This window comes from Sylvia atricapilla, chromosome 2 (assembly GCF_009819655.1).
Source record: "Sylvia atricapilla isolate bSylAtr1 chromosome 2, bSylAtr1.pri, whole genome shotgun sequence".
Classification (NCBI taxonomy): Eukaryota; Metazoa; Chordata; class Aves; order Passeriformes; family Sylviidae; genus Sylvia; species Sylvia atricapilla.
In genome coordinates, this window is record NC_089141.1 from 77,720,480 (window position 1) to 77,741,948 (window position 21,469).

Here is a 21,469-nt window from a genome sequence, read left to right on the forward strand (position 1 = left end):
TGCACTTGACAAAAGTTTCCAGGCGTCAGATCTTAAAATTGAGCCAAAACATGCTGTCAATTTATTTACATTCTAATTGAGTGGATAGAGCTGTTAAAATCACCTGCATTCAGTTGCTATTTTAACTTCAAATCTAAATGAAATTCTGAAAATTACTTGTGTTGTTTCTGGGTGTTGGAAGAAGTAAAATAGGTTCATTTTTTGTTTTGTTTTGTTCTTCCCTTCCTTTAACCTGTCTTGAAAGTTTTATGCCCAGAGTAATATTGTTTATTGAAGAGAGATGATGCAAACCCTCAAAAAATCTCAAGGAGAAACATACAGTACAGTAAGTCCCTCTATAATCAGATGTGCAGTAATTGTTTGTGTTCTGATTGTAAAAGACATATTTCTAGATTTGGAGTTACGTGGCTGTGTCCAAAGACAGTATTTGTTTGCAAAGGTGATGTTCAGAGGTATCTACTGGTAGCAGCACTCACACTGGATTAATTTGTGTGGGACAATGTGAAATTCAGACTTCTCACATGCCTCTCTTCTCTGAATGTAGAATTTACTTCCAGCTCCTTGGTATAAAGGAGGAAAAGCACAGAATTCTACCCATCTTATTTGTGTTCTTACATTATGTTTTAGTCCTTCTTGCTTTTTTTTTTTTTTTTTTTTTTTTTTTTTTTTTTTTTTTTTTTTTTTTATGTGTGTGTGTGTGTGTTCTCATTTGATATATGTACTGCATTTCTCATTGTTTCACTATTTGAAATCCAAGTCCATACATTAAAGTTTTGTATGAGACATTATCCTCCCCTAAATGAGTGAGAGGCTGAGGTGAACTGGGTGGGATTTGGCCCTACAATTGCAGGGAGTCTAATACTTCATGTACAGTTTATACTGGGTGAAAATCATCCCTTTTGATTTCAGGTGATAACATTTTAAGTGAACTCTTAGTCTGTCCAGCCAGTTTACAGCACTATTTTATAGATCACTCATTAGCATTACTGAATTTTACTTTAAGTGTGTTATCAGATCCTGATAAGTTGTTTATAAATGTAGAAGAGATCCCTTTAATTTCTTCTGCTAACTATGGCACAGAGACTCTCACTTAGGGCTTGTTTAGTATTTTGGTACAATAATTTCTTATTTTTTGATAACACCTAGAAAACTCAGTTGAGGTTGAAGTCTAATTTTTCTAAACATGTAAAGTGAGAGATGGCTGGTGTCCTGAATTGATTACAGTCTGAAAAAGAGAAGGCTTAGGTACCTGTATTTGGCCCCAGGACAGTATTTGCAATCTGTTGGGTGAATGGACATCTTGGCTATGGAGCAGTGGTATGTTTGTATTTATGCGGGGTGACAGCTGTGTTGTGGGCTTAGGATTTTGGGGGTTGCGTACCTTGTTACACTTCCACACTGCAAAGGGAGCACGCATTCCTTTGCCGCAGCTGCAAAAGCACCCCTGCCCTTTGGTAAATTTTTCTCCTGGAGGACCCTTTTGGCTATGGAGAATGGCTTTGTGCTCTTCGGTTACTTTTTAGTTAACAGCGAGGAGCTGCTAACACGGTGCCGCTATTTATTTTATAAACAGCGCTCCCGAGTTGGTTACTTTGTGGCTGGAGCTCCCTTGAGTGGGCGCCTCTCGCTGTGACAGAACGGCGCCCTTACGTAAGGGCTGTGCGGTGGCCTCTTTGTGCTCGGGCTGCAGCTGTCGGGATTTGTGATCGCTCCCGGTGTGGGGATGTTGGCAATGTGTGACACAGCCTCCGGGACACGCATTTGCCTGCGGCTGTCTGCGCGGGAGGCCACCGGCAAGATAAGGACTTCGCTGTTGGAGCACCATCTTTGGAAAGCCGTGAGGGATTCAGGTAACATTGCTGGAAATGTGGTGGATGCCAGTGGTGTTTCACTTGTCTCTGTCTTTTAGGCTAAATTAGTGTGAATCATTCACTTGAAACAGTGTAACTGAGCTGTTCTGCGCTCCGAGTTGCTTGTAGCACTCCGGATTGCTCTTGTGGGACTATTTTAGGTTGCTATGTAGTTCAGCGCACCTCAGGATATTTTTGGAATGACAAAAAGTTTAGAGAACCACAAAATACAAAGGCTTTGCCCTGTAGGGTGATTTTTTTTTTTTCTAATGGGAAGAAGAATTATCATTTTAAAAACTTCTGATGTGGACAACCAGCTGATGAATTTATGCAACATTTTCCATTTAATATCCCTGTAGTTTCTTATGCCACTTGTTATTCTGAAGATTAATAAAAAAGACTTTGAATTCCACTGAGTCTCTCTTCTGTCGCCTGTCTAATGATGTTGCTATTGCTAAGTTCATGTATAGACATAAATATAACAGCGATTATTTTTGTTCTGTGTGCTATGGTGGCATGTAGAAAGCCCCTAAGGTTTTTTCCCCTTCAAATAGGATAATGGCTGAGTGGCATTGTAGTAGTAAAGTTAAACATTAAACCTGTGTGCCTTTTGTAGTGTGAAGTCAAGAGAGTAAGTTGCATCCTCTCAAAAAGGAGAGGGCTGTTCCATACTGTCCTCTTTATCCTGAAGTTTTGAGAGAAAAACCTACCTAAGACTTTGCACTGTAAGGAAGATTTGATATTCAGAATACATTTTTATTTTGATTGCCCTTTCTTTTTATTGTTTGGTCTTACTATGGAAAGATTCTCTTTTAGTCATTGTCTTATTTAATTTCATCCCTGTAGGGTGTTTAGACATCCTGTAGATTATTAACTGTATGCTGCCTGTAACCATCCTGGCATAAATCAGACAAATTTTCACATTAGAGTGGACATTTAAAAATCATATGAAAGTATCAAAATTAATCAAAGCACTGTGTGGTGGTGGGTGGTTTTTTTTGGTTGTTTGTTTTGTTGGTTTTGGTTGGTTGGTTTTTTGTGTGTGGTTTTTTTTCTGTGAACTCAGTGTTCTTTCTGATTGTAAAATGTCAAGAACTGGAGACTATTCATTTTCTGTCTGCTATTCTGCAGGCAGCTGAAAATTTTATTGTCCTCTGTCCCAATTTTCTTCTACTTTTTTCTCCAGCATGCTCTTTGTCTGTTCATATAGGCACATATGCTTTCTGTTCAGCTTGTTATTTGTAGATGCTGCTCCCTTATTCTCAGGTGCAGCTGTAACTATTAGATTGTTTCTTTCTCTTCCAAGCCAATTAATTCAAACCAGATTAGATCATATTGGTGCAACTTTTCTTTCAGGGATTGATTTCTACATCTCCTTTCAATCCTTATAAGCCTACCAAACCTGATTTTAATAGATTCTAATTTTAAAATTTCATAAAATAGTTCTATACATCAAACAAAGCTTTTTTTTCCCAGTTTGTTGGGGTTTGTTTGTGGGTTTTTTTTTAATCTATTCTTTTTCTTCTGTGAGAATATAACAGTTGAACTAGTTTGCTGTACTAGTATGCCTTGAATACTTGCCTTGTACTTTTATGGCTTGAATATTGATACTTATGTATCTTCATGTCTTTATTATCAATAGAAGTAAATTGTAGCATAATGCATGTAGTTTTTTTAATGTAGGTTATGTGTGAAAGAAGAAATAAAGTAATTTTATTGAGACAGACTTGTGTTTCTCTGTTCTAGGGTTTGTGGCATAGTATGGACTTGACATCTTCACAGGATAATCATCTGCAAAATCAATGGGTCAGAGAATTTGAAAGACGAGAAGGTAAAATGTTTCTTATCTCACTATATTTCCTTGATACACTTAAAAATATTATTAAGTAAAATGAACAAAATGTCTTGTAAACGTTGAGCTATCTTCTAAATTTCTTTTCTGGAGAATTGTGTTTATGGCATTTGTACAGAAAATGCAGCAGATAGCCGTGTTGTAGTGTGCTGACAATGCTCGTGGTGTTTCAAGTGTGTTGTACCTGCAAACTCTTGTCCTGGCAGTTTCCTGGCATCTGTCCTCTGATTACTTGCCTGTGTCTCATTTCAAGGAATGAAGCTGTGACTATGATCCAGCTTTTCAGAGAGGTTTGTTTACAGGCTCTCAGTTAGGGGAATTGGTGATTACAAGCTTGATTTCTGTCTAGACAGCCTCAGACCCTACCTTCAAATACCTTCAGGGGCTGTTGGCAGTGTTTCCTCTTAGGTACTTTCATGGCTGCCCATCTTTGAGGATTCTAAAGCTTCATAAATAGTCCCCTTTTTAGTGGTCAACAGAAACAGACAAGTTATTAGGACAAATGCATATGTTTTGTGATGAGGTATAGTTATGTTCTACAGCTGAGTGCAAAAGAGGAGATTTGAAAAAATATTTTAGTTTTCATAACATTTTTGTTTAAAATCTCAGCTGAGTTGTGGTCTGTGTAGGCCCAGGAGTTTTCTTCTATGTCTATAAGCATTAGCCTAAGAGAATGAGGAGGCATGAATGGAAAATTGGATATATTTACAAACTTTACAGACTTCACCATCTTAAATTCTGTGCTGGGTTCTGGAGGTGGGAGGGTGCTGACTTGATGTATGGAGATTTGCCTCCTCGATTACTCTGAGCTTGTGCCTTCCTTGTTTTCATCCCTTTTCTCTACTGCATTCCGCATTCCTTTTCATTATTTCAACTGCCCAATATCTGTTTCTCAGGGTTCTTACTCCAGTTCAGTTTCTTTGCAAGTTTCAGTCATAGGGTCATAGACTCACAAAATGGTTTAGGATGGAAACTGCCTTAAAGTCCATCTAGTTCTAAACTCCCTGCCATGGGCAGGGATACCTTTCATTAGACCACGTTGCTCAAAGTCCCATCCAACCCGGCCTTGAATACTCCCAGGGATGGAGCATCCACTGTTTCTCTGAGCAACCTCTTCCAGTGTTGTACCACCCTCACAGTCTGAGCTCTTTATATTTGGTACTTTCCCCTTTGCTTATTAATTTATTTCTCATACGTTCTCCGGCTTAAAATTCCTTATTTTTGTTCATGATTCCCATTACTACTGGTTCTCAGTTTACAGGTCAGTCCTCACCCAGTCTGATCATTCCTTTTGTGGCATTAATCCATCAGTTCTCCAGAACTGCATTGTTAGATGCCTCTCTTTCTTTCTTTCATAATTTCTCATGTTAGCTTTAACTCTCCTTGGCTAAATGTTTCTGAGACCAGATGTTACCACTCCTGTCTCAATTTCTTGGGATACTTAATTACCCTAGTTGCATTACGTGAATTTATCCCAGAATAATTTTATCTCTGAGACAAAAGGAGAAGAACAAGTTTGCAAGGTGTACTTGTCCTTGACAGTCCATCTCACTTCACTTGGCCACGGCTCAGTTTTTAATCCAAAAATATCTGAGAAAATGCTGACCTAGTAACCTTCTCGTAACTCCTGACATTTTGGAAGCGACACACTCCTTCTGTTTGCCCTGCCTGACAGATGTCCTAATTGATGGCAATTCCTGCCATCATTTCTAGCATCTTGGTGGAGTCCAGAGCGGTGCCTTAAATGGGACATACTTGGAATGGAGCCGAGTGAAAAGCATCCTAACCCTGTAACTTACAATTTATGTAACATCTCATTCATATTTCCTGGATTACTTCTAAAGACACTGCTTATCTCTCTCATTCTCTTCCACACTGACACTTTTTCACTGACTTCAAAGACTTTGTTGTAAAATGTGAAAAACATCCTGGGACCCCAAGTCTGCCTCTTCACATCTGAGTGCCCAATTTGTAGCTGGACTTTTCCTTGTTTGTTATCCTTCTAGCATGATTCTCGCAGTCCTGTTTTCCTGATGGCCTGCCTTATTAATTTAACAGATTAATTTATTAATCTGTTCTCTTTCTCTCCCCTGAACAAATAGACACACCATCTTTGCTTAAGACATTGCTAAACTCAAGTGAACACACCTTGTGTATGGATAGAACAGAAGCTGGAGGCAACACTCAAATAATCAAAGCATACATTGATTATTATTCCTTTTTAGGGAAGTCTGTAACCTATTCTGCCCTCTCAGCTATGTGCCCATCTTTCCTATTTTCACTTCTTTAGCCTTTGCAGTAGCTGCATTTTCACAATAAATAATGTATCTCAAATGCCATATGAGAAAATGGTATGACTGTATGGGTTAGTGTTGTTAGGTTACTTTCTGGTCCTTTATGCAAAGGAATATTTTAGAAATCCAGAATTATTGGTGAGCGAATACTGATAAATTTTTTTGGGTCTTTTCCTATCTGTCAGGAAGCTAGCTGCCTTTTATAATGTATATTAGACCATCTAATTTAAGAATAGAGTCTGCTTTGTAGTCAAAAGGAAATAATTTAGTATTTTTAGAAATTAAATAGCTTCTGAGCATAGACTTGGAGATGTTTTCAATGACAGACAAACATGATGAAGTAACAAAGGAAGTACTTGGCAAAGTTGAATTCATTATGTGTTCATGAGATAAAATGACTACAGCACTTCTATTTTCAGCCATTTAATGGTTTTTAGATAACCTTTGACTTGGATAGTGCTGGGATATCAGTGGTGTAAATTTGAAATTGAAAACACACCTCTCAAGCCTGGGTAAATACATAGACTGGATACTGTGAGCAAACCCTTCTCTTGTTCTTGTGTCCTCATGCTCTGGGCTAAGTGCATCTTGTGTCTTGGCTGAGAAGAGGCTGCCTGTGGGTGGCAGTTTTGTATTTCTGCATTTCAAGGTATAAAGTTTCAAGCATTTTGTTACCCTGACATGGTATCTCAGATTAATCAATAAAATACACACCTTCACTGCCATCACTTCAGCAGACTAAGCTTGTAATGAATGTAGTGGAATGCCTACACTAATGTGATGATATCCCTTTTTGTAGGTAGGGATGAAGTAAGGAAAAATTATCTGTGCACTTTAGACATACTGGAATGATACTTTGCTTTATATTCTTAGAAAGGTGTTGGTTACATCTGACTTCTGTGAAGTCAAGAGCATGATAAGCTCTCCCTCTTTACACCTCCCTGTAAGGGCCCCTAGGCTGCACAGAATAAAATAGAAATAAGTGGAATGAAATAAAGATACTAAAGTGATGGTGTCTGAAATTTAGGGACTATGTTGTGATTCAGGATTGTGTATGTTTCCACAGAGTCATCTGTAGTGCTTGTAGGACTAGGGCTCTGATCCTGACATGTCAGTAGCTCAGTAAAAATTCTGAGACTCCAGAGTCCCTTATTATTGTGACCTATGTAGTTTTAGGTGAGCCATTGGAAATACCCGTATGGATTTATTGGAATACCTTCAGATGATTTCTGGTGGTGGAGTAAGGTAACTCTTCTTCAGTCATCTCTTACAGTCACAGAACTAGTAGCAGGTTTATTCCCTTACTGATCTTTTTGCAGGTATCCTCTTGGCTTTGGAAGATATATATAGAGCTATAATATATATTTTGATATAAGAAATATGTATTATATACATTATTTCCACATTATATAAATAAATACATCTTAAATATTTAGTTGGGATGCCTTCACTCCTCTGTGTCCAGAGTGGGGGAATGATCTGAAGAGTCCTGGATATCATGAATTCTTGGAATCTCTTGGGAGCTCTCTAGTGTTACTCAATCAGTAATATCAGCATAGGTGGTCCTCCTTTGAGGGGCCAATTGCTGAGAAGTCATAGAGGAACCATCTTCACACCTGTTGATGCATAGTATTAAAATATTTGTAAGGACAAGTCTAAATGGTAAACTTTAAACCTAAACTCTACAGGTGAGAGTATAGTGCTTCTGAAAATGGGAGAATATGCTGCTGTAGGGATGAACTTTATCCGGTCAAGTTCGTGCTGAAGTCTTGGATTTCATGCCTTTTGCCAGTTGGAGAAAATCCATCGAAGCAGGAGAGAAGCAGAAGATGACTGGATCTTATTTCCTTATGACATTGGGCTGTGACACCATTTGACCTCCTGAGATTAAGCAGAGCCAGACCAACAAATTAGTCTTGGAAGAGACTAATATGTTTTTTCCCTCCCTGTAGGCTGTTCCCACCAATCATTGATTGAAAATATTTTTTTCTGAATGAATGCTTCTTCTAATCCACTAGCAAAGTACTTGGAGTATGTTTTGTTACTCTATGTGGTTTTTTTTTTTTTTGTGAATGAGTCTAAAAATGGAGATATTGAGTGCTAGTATATTCTTCACAGCTTTCATGGTGGAAGGGTCCTTTCACTTTTTTAGCTATGTTTTAGTTCAGGTATCTAGACACTGGTAACTCTTTTTTAAAATATAATTTCGATTTAGCCCCTTTGTCTTTGCTGAATTTTCTGCATTCTAAATGCTGTTTTACAGTGCCTGTCTCTGCTCCCTTTCCATTCAGCAGAGAGTACAATACTGTAGAGTATCACTAGAGATGCAGTGAGGGATTTAATGTATGTTTTTAATTGATAGAAGACACACAACTGAATTTTTAGTTTACCATTTCTGATACAGCTGTATACTGCCAGGCAAAATTTTATGTGACAAGTGGTATAAATATCTGGTCATGTAGCTTACTTCTAAACAGGTAACACTTCTACTCATTCTAAGCAAAATTGTGCACATAAAGATTGCCTTCATTTTTGCAGAAAAACATGCTGCAGTCTGCAATTTATTTCCTTCTGACCTGGTCTATTTCCTGTTATTTTCCTTCTACCATCCCTTCCTTACTTGAAGGACTTCTCCAGCTTTCTCTTAGTGGAACTCACGTAATTTTCTTTCTTTAGGTTTTGTTCTAACATATAATATTTTAACATTCATTTAACATGGCATATGAATATGTCAGCAAAATCCTCTGGTTCTCTACACAGATTTTGCAGCTTGACACGCATTTCTAGAACTAATCTGCCCCTGACTTCACAACTCCAGTCTTCCACATGATTAGTGTGTCTGTTTGGAAAACTAAGTTCACATTTCTACTGCTTTGTCTTTGAGAATGATGTTTATACTCATTTAATTGATTCAGTGCAAGATGTGTCAACAGCACATGAGGTTTTCCCTCGGTCCTGATATTAATGTAGAATCATGGGAGCTCCTGGAACATGCTCCAAAAATGTTAGACTCCTATAGTAAACAATGTTTCATCAAAAATAATCCAAAGAACACTGTAAGTAGTTAATCTATTAGGCAAAAAGGTCTTAAGAAGCTTGAAGATATTCTTGAAGTATTTGGGGAATCTATAGATGGTAAATTTTTGTACACAAATTCAACATAAAGGAGTTTACTCTGTTTACTAAGAAAAATTATCTCAATTTCTATATGTTACCTCGACAAGATCAAACTGCTTCATTTTACTGTAAATAACGTTCTGGCGCTAGAAGCTCCAGTGGCTTCTGTGTTTTCTCATTCAAATAGGTGAATAGGCTGAATAAAAGAGTTCTGTGTGTACCATTTCCATGCTTTTCCACATCACTGAAGAGGGGTAAGGGCAAACCCACCTGGTCAAACACAACCTGTGTGTTCATCTTCTTCTGATTCTGTGAAGAAGGGAGGAGCCAATCCTGGCAGACTTTTAAGTTCCAATGCTTCACTATCTGTACTTCAGTAGTATTGCTGGAAATGCCCATTATGCGCTTCCATTCTTACAAGAATTGGTAGCCAGGTCAGTCAAGCCTCTTCTTCTCTTATCCTACCCAATTCTACTGATGAGTCAGCTCTTTTTGTCTTAAAATATCATTAGAGTCCATTCACTGATTCTTAATTTCAGGACTTTTTTTCTGAAGAAGAGAATATTCACTAACACAGAGGTAAACATTTCCAGGAGAGTATCCCCCTTTCAGCTTTTTACACCTGTTATCAAGGAACTAATTTGATCAAAGTACCAGCAGAATTTTCTTAATGTTTTCAGGTATTAAAGGAGTTCATCTTGCTTGGATTTTACTTACTTTTGCAGCAGTTTTTGCATCACTTGAAAGATTACCCAGTAGTTTTTTATTTTTCTATTCTCACTGCTTAGAAGGCAATGACAGAAAAATTAATTTATTTCCTTTTGTGGACTCCCACAACAATGGGAGTTCTGAACTTTCTGAACAAGAAGTTGTTCTGAAAGATAAAAAGCAGCAGAGGAGTGTTTTTTACTGTTCAAAGGGAAATTTGTACAAAATAAGTGGGCCTGACTAAAATGCTGCACTCCTTATTTTGTCAGCAGTCTTTGTCAGGATCATTAGCATCCTGGTTCTGATAAAGTTTCTCCTTTGGGCCTTGTCTAACATATAATAACTGATGAAACAGATATTTTTTGATTCTTCACAATAGTAGTGTTTGCTTAAAGGTGGGGAGAAAAAAAAAAAAGTAATCTTCTCCACATAAGCCACCTGGAAGATTACCAAAAGGATAAGATGGGCAAAAATTCAAGTGGTGTTATTGATCAGCAAATCTGGGTTTCTTCTTTCAGGGGTGCAGACAGTGCTCAGGAAGAGAGCAGTGGCTTACAAACTCTGTTTGTGTAGGTGCTATGCAAACCTGAAGTAGAAAGTTTGCTGAAAGTTCCTGTAGGGAATAGATGGGAAATGTTTATTGAGTGCTAGAGGGGCAGCTGTAATACTGCTCAAGTTTTATAGATCTTCTCACAGGAGCTTTATCAGTTAAGACCTAATAAGTTACCAGCTTCTCAGCAAAATTGAATCCAAAACAGATATCAGGGGAGGAAGAATCAAGAAAAATGGTTGTAATTGAAAGGTAATAGAAAGAATAGCTTTTACTTCCACAGCTAGTAATGATCACAGAACAAGATCAGACTGCTCTAAGCAATAGAAGATTAAAAGCAGGCTATATCTGGTATGCTTGGAAACAGGATGATCTATTAAATACACTTATGATATGTGTAATAAGACAGCTTTTTATTATTTCTTTCATAAGAGGAAGATTAATTTTGCCCTGAAGCAGCATTTCCCTGGCACTTAGCTTATGTTTTTGTCAAGAGCTACCTGATTAGAGGCACAGTGATGCATGTGTTTTCTCCTGGCTTAACATTAGAGGCTGGAAGAGGCTGACACACACTGCTTGTTTTCCAACACCTTAAAATACCATCATTTCAATGTTGAGCATTTTATTTTAGTTACATATATAAAATTTATGAAAACTTTGTTTTTCCAATAGTATATGCATGGTATTCTTTTTAATTATGCTGTATCTCATGATTAGGGTTCACCCCCCCCTCTCCGCAATGAATTCTACAACTACTGTGGATGGTTAGTCAATTTTTGTTGGGTTTTTGTGTCTTAGTGTCAACATACCAAAATCAAACATTTTTGGTTTTTCTTCCTTGTTTGTTCCTATTCTCTATTTTCCTGTGATGCTGAAATTTGAGTTACAAGCTTAGAGCACTGCCTAATGAACCTGAGTTAGTTCCTGATGTCTTTTTGTCTGGTATCATTTTTTTCATTGTTCACCCCTGGTTTTGTCCCTTGGGCCTTGTAGCACAAGGAAGGAAGAGAGACTTTGTTCATAAGTTATCACAATAAAAATACTGAGGCATATGGCAAAATAAATGACAACACTTTGGGTCTTTATGCTCTGTGACTGCAATGATTCGAGGGGGGAGAAAATATGAGGAATATTCAGTAGAGAATAGTGTTTTATGTTGACGAAAGCATAAATGGTTTCATTTTCAACAGGCAGCAGGTCCCAAAATTAATATCTCTGATTTTGATGGGAGCTGCAGGCTTGATACAGAAACTCTGCTTTGGACAAGGCAGTAACCAAGTTAGCTGAATCTCTAGCTTGCTTTCTGTAAGGTGTAGCTTGTAAACACATTTTTCTGTCATTGGTTTGCCAACAGATCACAGCTGGCAGTGAAAGCAAAATTCCTGTGAAAACTTGGAATGAATCTAGACTTTGCTAAGAAAATGCTCTAGACAGCTTCACTTACTTTTTTTTTTTTTTTTTTGCCTGACATTGTGGTGCAGTTTTGTGTGATAACGGCAAAACTGAAACTAGCGGGGTACTCCACTAAAAAAGAGAGAATCCTCTTCTGTTAGAACAGTTATCCAGGATTTTGTTAGCTATCATAAATAGTCTTTCCTTAGCAACAGGGATGGCATTCAGGATATCGAGCCAACTGGAAAGAATCCCTCTGACAGGGCTCTGTTGAGGTGGGTGGATAAGCTTTCCTGACAACATGAGTGCTTTCACTCCTGTCTGTCATAATTTGTGTTGCTAGGATCTGTTTCACAAGTTTTGTGACAGACTTATAAATTGTATTCTGTCTCCTTTTGTTTACTGTCAAAAAGAACCATAATATGGGGAAAGTGAACAGTAAAAGGATATAGAGAATAATGAAAAATCCAGGTGCATAAGACTGTGAGCATCTGTACTAGGGCAGCTGTTCTTGAAGGGAAAAAGAAGTTTAAAAATTTCCTTTCTGTTGCTGAAATGTAAAGCAATGTATGGTAACATTCCCGTTCTTTACTTTTTATGAACTTGGCTGCTTCAGCAAAACACAAAAGAAGTTATTTAGTCACATGCTGAAAATTTCAATTAAAATTCAGGAGAATTGCTGTGTATCATGCTAACCATTAATGGTGAAATGTATTCTATTCACAGATGTAATTTATATTCTTGCTTCCAAATCAGGTTTTCAATATGAATTGGCAGTTTCATTATCAGTGCACTCAATCTCTTTGACCATTTATACTTTTGCTTCCAGGGGAAAAAGAAGATGAACAGATAGTTGCAGAAATCATGGGGAGGCGTTTTTTTCCTGAACTTATAGCTTATAAAGCCTGGGAAGGCTTTCACTTTGCTGGCCATGAGATAAGAATTACAGAAGCCACTGATTGTTACGGGGCAGTCGTCTGGCCATCGGTACAATATTTTTTGTAGTATTGTTATTTTTCAATTTGAAGGTGTCTAGCATTTTAAAATTTGTTTTGTAAAATAAATATAGTTTTTTATATGTTATAAACCCAAGGAAATAATTCTGTACTTCTCTGTTCTGCAAATCCCAAACCTGAATTTAACCTTGTTTTGTGTGGATTCATGTTTCTCAAAACTTACTTGGTATTGCTTGTGTGTGCCCCAATCACACAAGGTGTATGATCTTGTGTCCCCTCCTCGCTTGCCAGTAGCTTTTTATCCTATTAGCCAATTATAAGCATATTTTGAAAGAAATGTGGCAGTTTTATGATGATTACATTTCTGTACATTTTATAAATACAGATGGCTGTGTAGCAGGCAGATCCAGGTTGCGGAAACAGCTGTGATACGAGCTCACAAGGTGTTAGCACTTATAGAAGCTATTCAACCTACTCATGTAAGGAACAAATTTACCTTGTTAATACATAGGCATGGGAAAATGTTCAGCTGGAGCTTTCAGTTTCTTAAACAGCTAGAAATCTACTTGGAGAGAACCACTGTCCTTGGCTCTTGATTTAAGAACCATCAACACATTCACCATACAAGGAGTATTCTCCAAGTTTTGAATCTGTACAATGCAGCAAACTTACTGTTTTGAAATAACTAAGACTGAAACCAAATCTCCGGGGAGGTGCCACGATGCACAGTGAAATTTGTGTCCCTATAGGAGAGACCCAGGATGCTCCATTTCTTTCCCAACTGCCTCAGCCTCCTAGGATCATACTGTTTTTTAGAAGTATGACCATAGTTCAGCTGAGGATAGTTGTCCTACTCTCCTGTTTTGAAGTCCAAATGATATTCCTGGTTTTAGGAGACCTGGACCAGTCATCTGTACTATATGTTTTAGTGACCTCAGTGCATGTCTTCATGGAAAGTTTGGCTGACTACCAATATTTTGCATGTATCATGGGCTTCAATGAAAAATATATTTTTTAATCTGGAAGTGCTTAAGCTAGTTTTGTTGTGGAAGGAAGACAATCCTTTGATCTCTGTCTCTTAATGTTCTCCCTTCCACTTCCATCTAGCTGTACTTGAAATCTTCTGAAAAGTGCCAGCCAAATTTGTTGAGAGTGCAGAAACTTTAAGGAAAGTAAAGTTTCTGCGTATTTCATGGAAAGGAATGCAGATTTCAAAGTTTTCCTGATTTAATCATCAGAAACTTTGATTCTGCCAGCCAGTTTCTACAACAGAATATGGCAAAACCCTGAGGGAAGGAATTAGAGGAATTAATGTAACTAGGAGGAAATCCCAATATAAGGTCACATATAATGTCAGTATAATGTCAAATATCAGACCCAGTCTTTAGGAACCTGACTTTAATTATTCCTGGTTCTCAGAGGCCAATTTCTATATCAAAGTGCTGTTGATTAAGTGATATATGCAAGTTTGCATTATCTTCTCTTCTGTGCTCTGAATTAAGAGGTAGAAAACAAAACCTTTGTTTGAATTTCTAGCATGTAAACATTGGGTCAGCACTCCTCCTGCTCCTTTCCTTCTCATTTTTAATTAGTTAAAAGCAAAACTAATTTTGTTGTGCCAGAGCAAGCCACTAATAACTTCCTTTCCATGTCGTCATCTCTATTGTGAGAGGATGTGGCAATCATCCTATTTGTCAATGGAGATTATATTACTATCAAAGTCTGAGAAAAATATGGGAGAAAATATGGAAACTATCTTTATGAGAGGAAGAAAATTAGCAAATTCTATTTCACCAGTGAACTAAAACTTCCTGGTCAGTGTGAGACAGTGCAGAAAAGCTTAGAAGATTCCTGACCATTTTAAGATTAACTGATTCTTAATCAGTTTATATATACATGTGTAAGGAGTCTGTTGTAGATGCTCTGTGGCTATATTTACTATGAAAGTTTGCTAAGCTTAACAAGGTAAGCAAATAGAAACTGAAGACAAACTGAAACAGAAGAAAAAGTGGCAAACCTATTTGTCCCTTTTGAACCCTTACAGTAATTAATTATTGTCAGAAATAATTGACTAATGGAAGGACTTAATTGGTTGTGGATTTTCTCTCAGAAACAGTCTTTATACCAAGATGTTTTTATGAAGGACACGCTTTATCTCAACCAGAAGTAAGTCCAGTTATAAGCAGGAATTGCTGACCAGAATTTTACAATTTATGTCATGTGTTATGACAGATTATCTAATTGCAGTTGTTCCTTCTGGCTGTATAATTCACAGACCTATATGGAGGCATGCTGTAGCATTTATTTTGTGACCTATAGCACCCAAAGGTCATAAAGAGCTTTGGTCCTTTAGAGACAGTACTTGAATGAATATTGCTCATTAGAACAGACAACGGGTTTTTTGCATGCTTTTAAATGATAATTCATATTTAATAAAGAGATTTATTTCATTAATTTGTTAAGTATGTTCATGGATTTCCTCCCCTACAGGCTCTTGTTCTGTGTTATTTTTTGGAAACTAACTCTAAACAATACTGTTTGGTTGACAAAAATGTGATTGAAATTGGAGCTGGAACTGGCTTGGTCTCCATAGTAGCCAGCTTGCTGGGTGAGTATGTGATATTTTTCTTATGCTCTTGGAATCATCTTTTGGATGAATAGTGGAGGAAAAAGGAGGTGGCTTCGTTCTTCTAGGAGACTGTTGTTTGAAAGCTTCCAAAGCTTTTTTTTTTTTTTTTTTTTTTTTTTTTTTTTTCCTGCGAGTGCATTGATACTGTAAAGGAGGTCCCACTAGATATATTGTCATTAACTGTATTAAACTGGAGATCAAAATAAGAAATTAGTGGCTTCACAGGATGTGAGTGGCAAATAGATTGAGCCACATATAGGTATGACCAGTGCATCCCCTTCCTTTGATCAAACAGCTCTTGGATGCCAGGTCACCTTCTATCCATTTGTGTTTCAGTATTTTCCTTCAGCAACTTGATCTTTCTGCTACAGACATTGTTGTGTTTTCTCTCATGGCACCCTATTCATCTTCAAGAGTAATGCAGGTCAGTGGGTTCTGCATTTTAACAGAACTTTAGTGTTTTGTAGTCTAAGAAAGCTTCTTCTTGTGTGAGAAAGGAAGAACTTGAGGCAATGCTTAGAGCTCATCCTGACTTCTTGGATTCAGTAGTTGGTATTCATCAATCCCTAGTCAGCCACTGTATTTTTAACCAATGTGATATCAAGATACATTAAGTATCTGATTTGTCCCCACCAGCTGCATTTAGATGGCAATCTGAAGAGTAGAACTACAAGGAAGCAAATATTCATTTTAAGCACAATGTCTAAGGGTTGGGCACATCTACATTTTTAAATTGCCCTCAGTGAGATTACCTGATAAAACCAGTTCCTTGTGAAGTGGCTTTTGTGAATGGGGTTTTACTCAAGTCTTGATGTATATTTAAATATTATATTTGTTTTCTCTGTGTCACAGGTGCCTTTGTGACTGCCACAGATTTGCCAGAACTATTGGGAAATCTTCAGCACAACGTTCTCCAAAACACAAAGCAGAAATGCAAGCACCAGCCTTGTGTTAAGGAGCTGTCTTGGGGAATTGATCTGGAAAAGAACTTTCCTAGGTCTTCCTGTCACTTTGATTACATTATGGCTGCTGATGTAGTTTACCACCATCCATTCCTGGACGAACTTCTCCTAACTTTTGATCACTTGTGCAATAATGACACTGTTATTCTGTGGGCCATGAAGTTTAGGTTGGAGAATGAGAACAGATTTGTGGATAGATTTCAGGCACTGTTTGACTTAGAGATGATTTCTAATTTTCCCAGTTTGAACATAGCCTTGTACAAAGCAATGAGGAAGGGCAGGATGAAAGCCAGACCTTCCAAACTGAAGGTCTGAAAGAGAGATACAGGGAGATACAGTTCCTGCTCTTCCACAGTTTTTCTCTCTTTAATAATTTCTATTTTAGTAGCTGCTGACACTTGCATGAATGACATTTCTAGAGATAGGTAAAACAAATCAGCAAATTCTTCGTGCATTCCTATAAACTCCTAAACTCAATTTGCCAGTAGTGTTATACACAGAAGAGATATATCTGTGACACTCTTGACTTTTATGTGCTAAGCTGAAAACTCTAATAACTTTTACAAGCCTTACCATTATTGTCATGGGTCATATAATGAATATTTCCAGAAGTTTTCAATTGCAGCTTTGAACACTCTCTTATAAGTTCAAACAATTATTTAAAACTTTAGACTATAAATTTCTGTATGTAAAAGCTTTGTTGTTAAATCTCATATTTCTCCATTCTCAATATCATGTTAATCCTTCCTTTGAATACTCTTAGTAAGACATTAAATTAGCTGAAAAAATATCACCACCTGGAAACCACATTTATGTGATAAAGAGATAGAATATATTAGCTACTCTTAATAAAATTATTTTTTATTTAAATTTAGGGGTCCTTCAACACACAGCCATGCACATGAGGCAAGAGGGACTTAAATGTTTTGTTGCTTGAACAAGGGTCTTGTATTACAACATATCACCAACTGCCCTTCACAAATACTTTTAATTCTTTGTCTGAAGGTCTCTCCTTAAAATAGGCGGTTATCTGAACCTGAGAGAGCAACAATGGAAAAAAAGGACAGTGGCCATCAAGAGAGGAGCTTTAGACTGCTGGCTGCTGATGGCAGAAAATTAAACTAATCTGTCGTGGTGTGACTGAGGCATGGATAGGCTTTAATATTTTTTCTTTTAGTATGGGCAAAAAACCCCAACTTTCCTCCTAGCCAATCAGTACTGCATGCTCCTGTTTTCAGTGACCTATCCAAGAGTTTTCTTTTGGGGAGATTAATAAAATCATTCTTTCCACACACCGTATTTTCTGATTCTGTTTGTAGTTGATTTTGAGGCTTTGATGTCCCTTTCAGGTTAGAGAAGAGAGCTTTATCACCTCTACTCTAGCAGGCAACTGCCCTAGCAATGTGGAGGCTCTGGGGACTGTCAGTGTTTATTTCTTTAGTTCCTATTTGTGTTCTCTCTAGGAGTTTTTCATTTTTTATTGTTGACTTCCTGAACATACTACTGTTTTTATCTTTGATTGTGGCAGATGCATGTTACTTATTTACTTTGGCACAAGCCTGGGGCAGAGCTGTGGTAAATGTGATGTGGAATGTACTTTTTGTCCCAGGTGAACATTGGTGCCCAGTGTTAAAGTGTTGCAGAGAGGAGATGTTGATCTGCTGAACTTTTCCAGTGGGAACTGGATATCCTAGTGAAACACAAAGGGTGACCCTAGGATAAAACTAAAGCCATAAGTAGCATGTATTAGCCCAGAAGCAAAATGAAAAGAAAGGAAGTCAAGTCATTTTTTTAACCTCTCCTTCTAAGAAATCACATGTGAGATTTTGGCTTGGAGGTTATTAGAGAAAAATCGAATCCTCATCGGAAAATTTCCTGTGACAATGTTTGTAGATAGAGGTAGAATCCTTTATTGCATCAATCAATGTAGCTAGAAGATTAGACTCTCTACCAGCTGACAGGGAGCATTACCTTACAGATGTTACTATGCATATGTCCTTATATAATTACAGCTATAGAAAAACAGACTGCAGAATGGAAATATCTGGATTTTTTTTTCCACATTGTGTAATAGAAATAGTTCAGTAGGAGCAAATAAAGAAACAAACAGGGTTCTCTGCTATTGCTTGATTTCCTCTCCCTGCTTCCTTCCTCTTAACTTGCTTGCAATCGTCAAATCTACTGCAATTGTAACCATAATCCCTGTATCAGAAAGAGCATCTCAGTTTACAAATGTTTCATGGATTTGCACTATAATTAGTGAAATGACCTTGTGAACTCCAAAATGATGAAGCTAAAGAAGAAGACTACGGAAAAGTGGTTAAGTGTGATCACTTTTAAATAGCTGTCCTGCTGGCTAGCCCTCCTGTTGGAGGCACAGACTGACTCCTGCTGAGCTTCTGCTGAATTCAACAGGAGATGTGTTTGTCAAATGGAGTCAGGATTCAGCACTTTGGGCCCAACAGCTTGTTAATATGTACTGGAATGTAACATCAGCTCTCTTTCTCACAAGTCTGCCTAGCACTGCTGTGTGAAGCTTCCTGGGAAATCTCTAGTGACTGGCTGCTCTATTGTGCAGAGGACCTTTTGTCCTCTGGTGTGATGGGCAGGTTATTAGCCATGACCGGTGCAGGGTGAGCTTGTATTTGGCATTTGCCTATGGAGTTTATTTCTACTCTTTGAGAATAAGTCTCATATAAATGTCAAGTATTACTGACCCCTAAACTCAGTCATAATTTTAATAACCACTTATTCTTTGTTCTAATAGCTCAGATAAAGGATCAAACTGTCATTCAGTGCATTATACTGCTAATACAGTTGGCATTTGTAGCTGTAGTTTCTAAAAGGCAGGAGGCAAGAAGGTCAGTTAAATTTGTGGATGAAAGAGCTCCACTTTTAAAGAATGCCAGAGACTCTGCCTATGCTAGTAGGCTTTTACAGTGTCTTATAGGGTGTTATGGTAATCAAACTAATGTAAGCGATAAATTTCGATGTATGGTATAGGTTCAATCCACTCCTAGGGTTTTACATATTTCAACCTAAGTGCAGCAGTATATTTAAGTCACTTGATGATATTTGCTAAATTCCATTAGCAATATGTTTTTCATGTGCTAATATTTTCAGGAAAGGTTCTTTTTTATAAAGTGTATGTAGAATTATTACAGTAATTTACTTTGTTGCTTATTTTATATTTTCATTAAAGTTTTTTTACAAATCTTTGCCTTTTCCCTCTCAGAATTAAAGAAGCAAACATTTTCAACACTGTAGAGTTTCCATATGGTCATATTGTGGTTTTTCCTCTCTCTTGCTGAATTTCACTTTTGTAGCTCTGAGTGATTTGTTTTGTGGTTTTTTTTTTTTTTTTTTCATTGTTACACCCACCCACTTGGGCTTTTACCTCTTATAACAACTGTAAGAAAAAGCTGTAGCTGCTGAAAATTTAGAAAAAAAAAATTCAAATGACAGTACAGATCTACTGTGCAAACCTCATTTTCATTTAGAAGCAGTAATGGAAGCAGCCTAAGAAACACAACTGCCAAAAAAACCCCAAATAACTACCCTTGGCTCAAATGGCAGTTGAATGTTGAGCAACTTATATTGGCATTATACAAGCACTAGCAGTGTTAGGTGAGCAAAAAAGACCAAAGAATACCACGTGTCCTCATGAATGGATCTTCATTGCCAGTCACATTGAGTATGTCAGCACAGACTAAGTCATCTGAAGAAATAGTACATTTATCAAACAACCCAGGACCTTGGAACATAAGTGGATTTAGAAGTCACCAGTCTAGTTAACACCCTTTGAACTCAGGAGACCTGAATGGTGCAGAACTTTTCCCTATTTAGCCACTGCTACTGCACTGGTAACCTTGAGGTGATCTCAAGATAAGTACAGTGACAAAGAAAGAAACAAGCTGTCAAGATGTCATTGCTCCATGGGTGTAATTAAGAAATTGACATGTTCATTCTTATAATAGGTCTGTGACTTCAGGGAAATGTTGTTACACAGGTGTGAAGCAAAGAGGAAACTGAGCTAAATGTCAAGGGATTTAAACCTCACGCACAGGCAAAGTCCAGTACCAAAGTTCTTTCACAGTAAAAATAGCATTTCCTGTGTTCCACCTTGTTTGAATTTGTTTACATTAAGGAAAAAAAAAAAAGTAAATTAATCTTATTATTGCATTAAAAAAGCAACAAACCACTTCTATGCCACTCTAGATAAATTATAAACACCCTAAAAGTGTAAGCACTCAGAAATAAGCCAGACTAAAAGAAGTTTTTCCTTTTACATAGTTAGGCCATCCAAGCACACAATTCACAGACTGTATTGGATAGTCTGGAACTTCAAAATCATTCAGGTAGGGAGTCACCTCTGAATGCTGTCTAGTCCTACCTTCAGCTCACATCTGGGCCATATTCAAAGTCTGAACATATTGCTCAATTTCTCCAGCTGTACATGAAAATCTTAAAGACAGAAGATTCCACAATACACCTGAGCAGCTTGTTAAATTCCTCCTCTTCACCTCACATATTCAACTGGAATTTCTCTTGCTGCAACTGGATATCTGTCTATTGTCATTTTACAATGCATCTGTGGCTACATCTTCTCTATAACCCTCTTGTTATATAGCAGAAGACAGCTATGAGATCCACCACTCAGGCTGAAGAAACCTAGTACTCTCAACGTTTTACTTCCTCCTGCCCCTTAACCCTTTCAGTCCTCCTCTGCACTCTCTTTAGTTTAAGATTCCTATTACTTGTGGCTCCACAAGCTGACACAATCCTGCAGATAGGACACCCTTATGCCCCGTAGAAGGGTATTGATCACTTTGAGTGATCTGCTGGCCACACTCTTGCCAGTGCAGTTAACTTACATCAACTTCAAGGCTACAGTACTGTCTTTGTTACTGTTCCTTAGGACATCGAGTTCCTCTTCTGCAGAAGTAGCCTCTAGGTTGTCAACCCATAAGATGGCATGAGTTAAAGCCTGTGCTTTTACCTCCCATTGCTCTGTTGGACCTTATGTGGATTTTATTGGCCTATGTCTTCCACATGGCTAAGTCCCTCTGAGCAGCAGCTCTGCCTTGCCCTGTTTGGTGTCTTGGTAGAATTTAATTTCAGTTTATATAGTCCATTGTCCATGTCACTGATGGAAATTA

At 37.6% G+C, this 21,469-nt stretch overlaps 1 protein-coding gene across 3 annotated transcripts; it reads left to right on the plus strand.

The window, feature by feature from the left end:
• Positions 1–18: 18 nt before the first annotated feature.
• Positions 19–17,609, plus strand: LOC136357879 (protein-lysine methyltransferase METTL21E-like). 3 transcript variants are annotated; one of them, XM_066313505.1, is made up of 5 exons: positions 1,755–1,850; positions 3,597–3,681; positions 12,593–12,750; positions 15,210–15,327; positions 16,201–17,609. In XM_066313505.1, the coding sequence occupies exons 2-5, from the start codon at positions 3,612–3,614 to the stop codon at positions 16,623–16,625; spliced, it is 771 nt and encodes a 256-aa protein (XP_066169602.1). In that variant the 5' UTR covers positions 1,755–1,850; positions 3,597–3,611; the 3' UTR covers positions 16,626–17,609. The 3 variants fall into 3 exon arrangements, with proteins under 3 accessions (XP_066169601.1, XP_066169602.1, XP_066169603.1); XM_066313506.1 differs by lacking the exon at positions 1,755–1,850 and adding an exon at positions 10,518–10,623 and having other exon boundaries at positions 3,604–3,681; XM_066313504.1 differs by lacking the exon at positions 3,597–3,681 and having other exon boundaries at positions 19–1,850.
• The last annotated feature ends 3,860 nt before the right edge of the window (positions 17,610–21,469 follow it).

Excerpts from the sequence above, each read along its gene's own strand:
- LOC136357879 (XM_066313504.1), top strand. The coding sequence starts at position 1,724 with ATGTTGGCAATGTGTGACACAGCCTCCGGGACACGCATTTGCCTGCGG. Across the intron at positions 1,851-12,592 it reads GAAAGCCGTGAGGGATTCAG|GGGAAAAAGAAGATGAACAG; the intron begins GTAACATTGCTG and ends TTTTGCTTCCAG. Across the intron at positions 15,328-16,200 it reads CATAGTAGCCAGCTTGCTGG|GTGCCTTTGTGACTGCCACA; the intron begins GTGAGTATGTGA and ends TCTGTGTCACAG.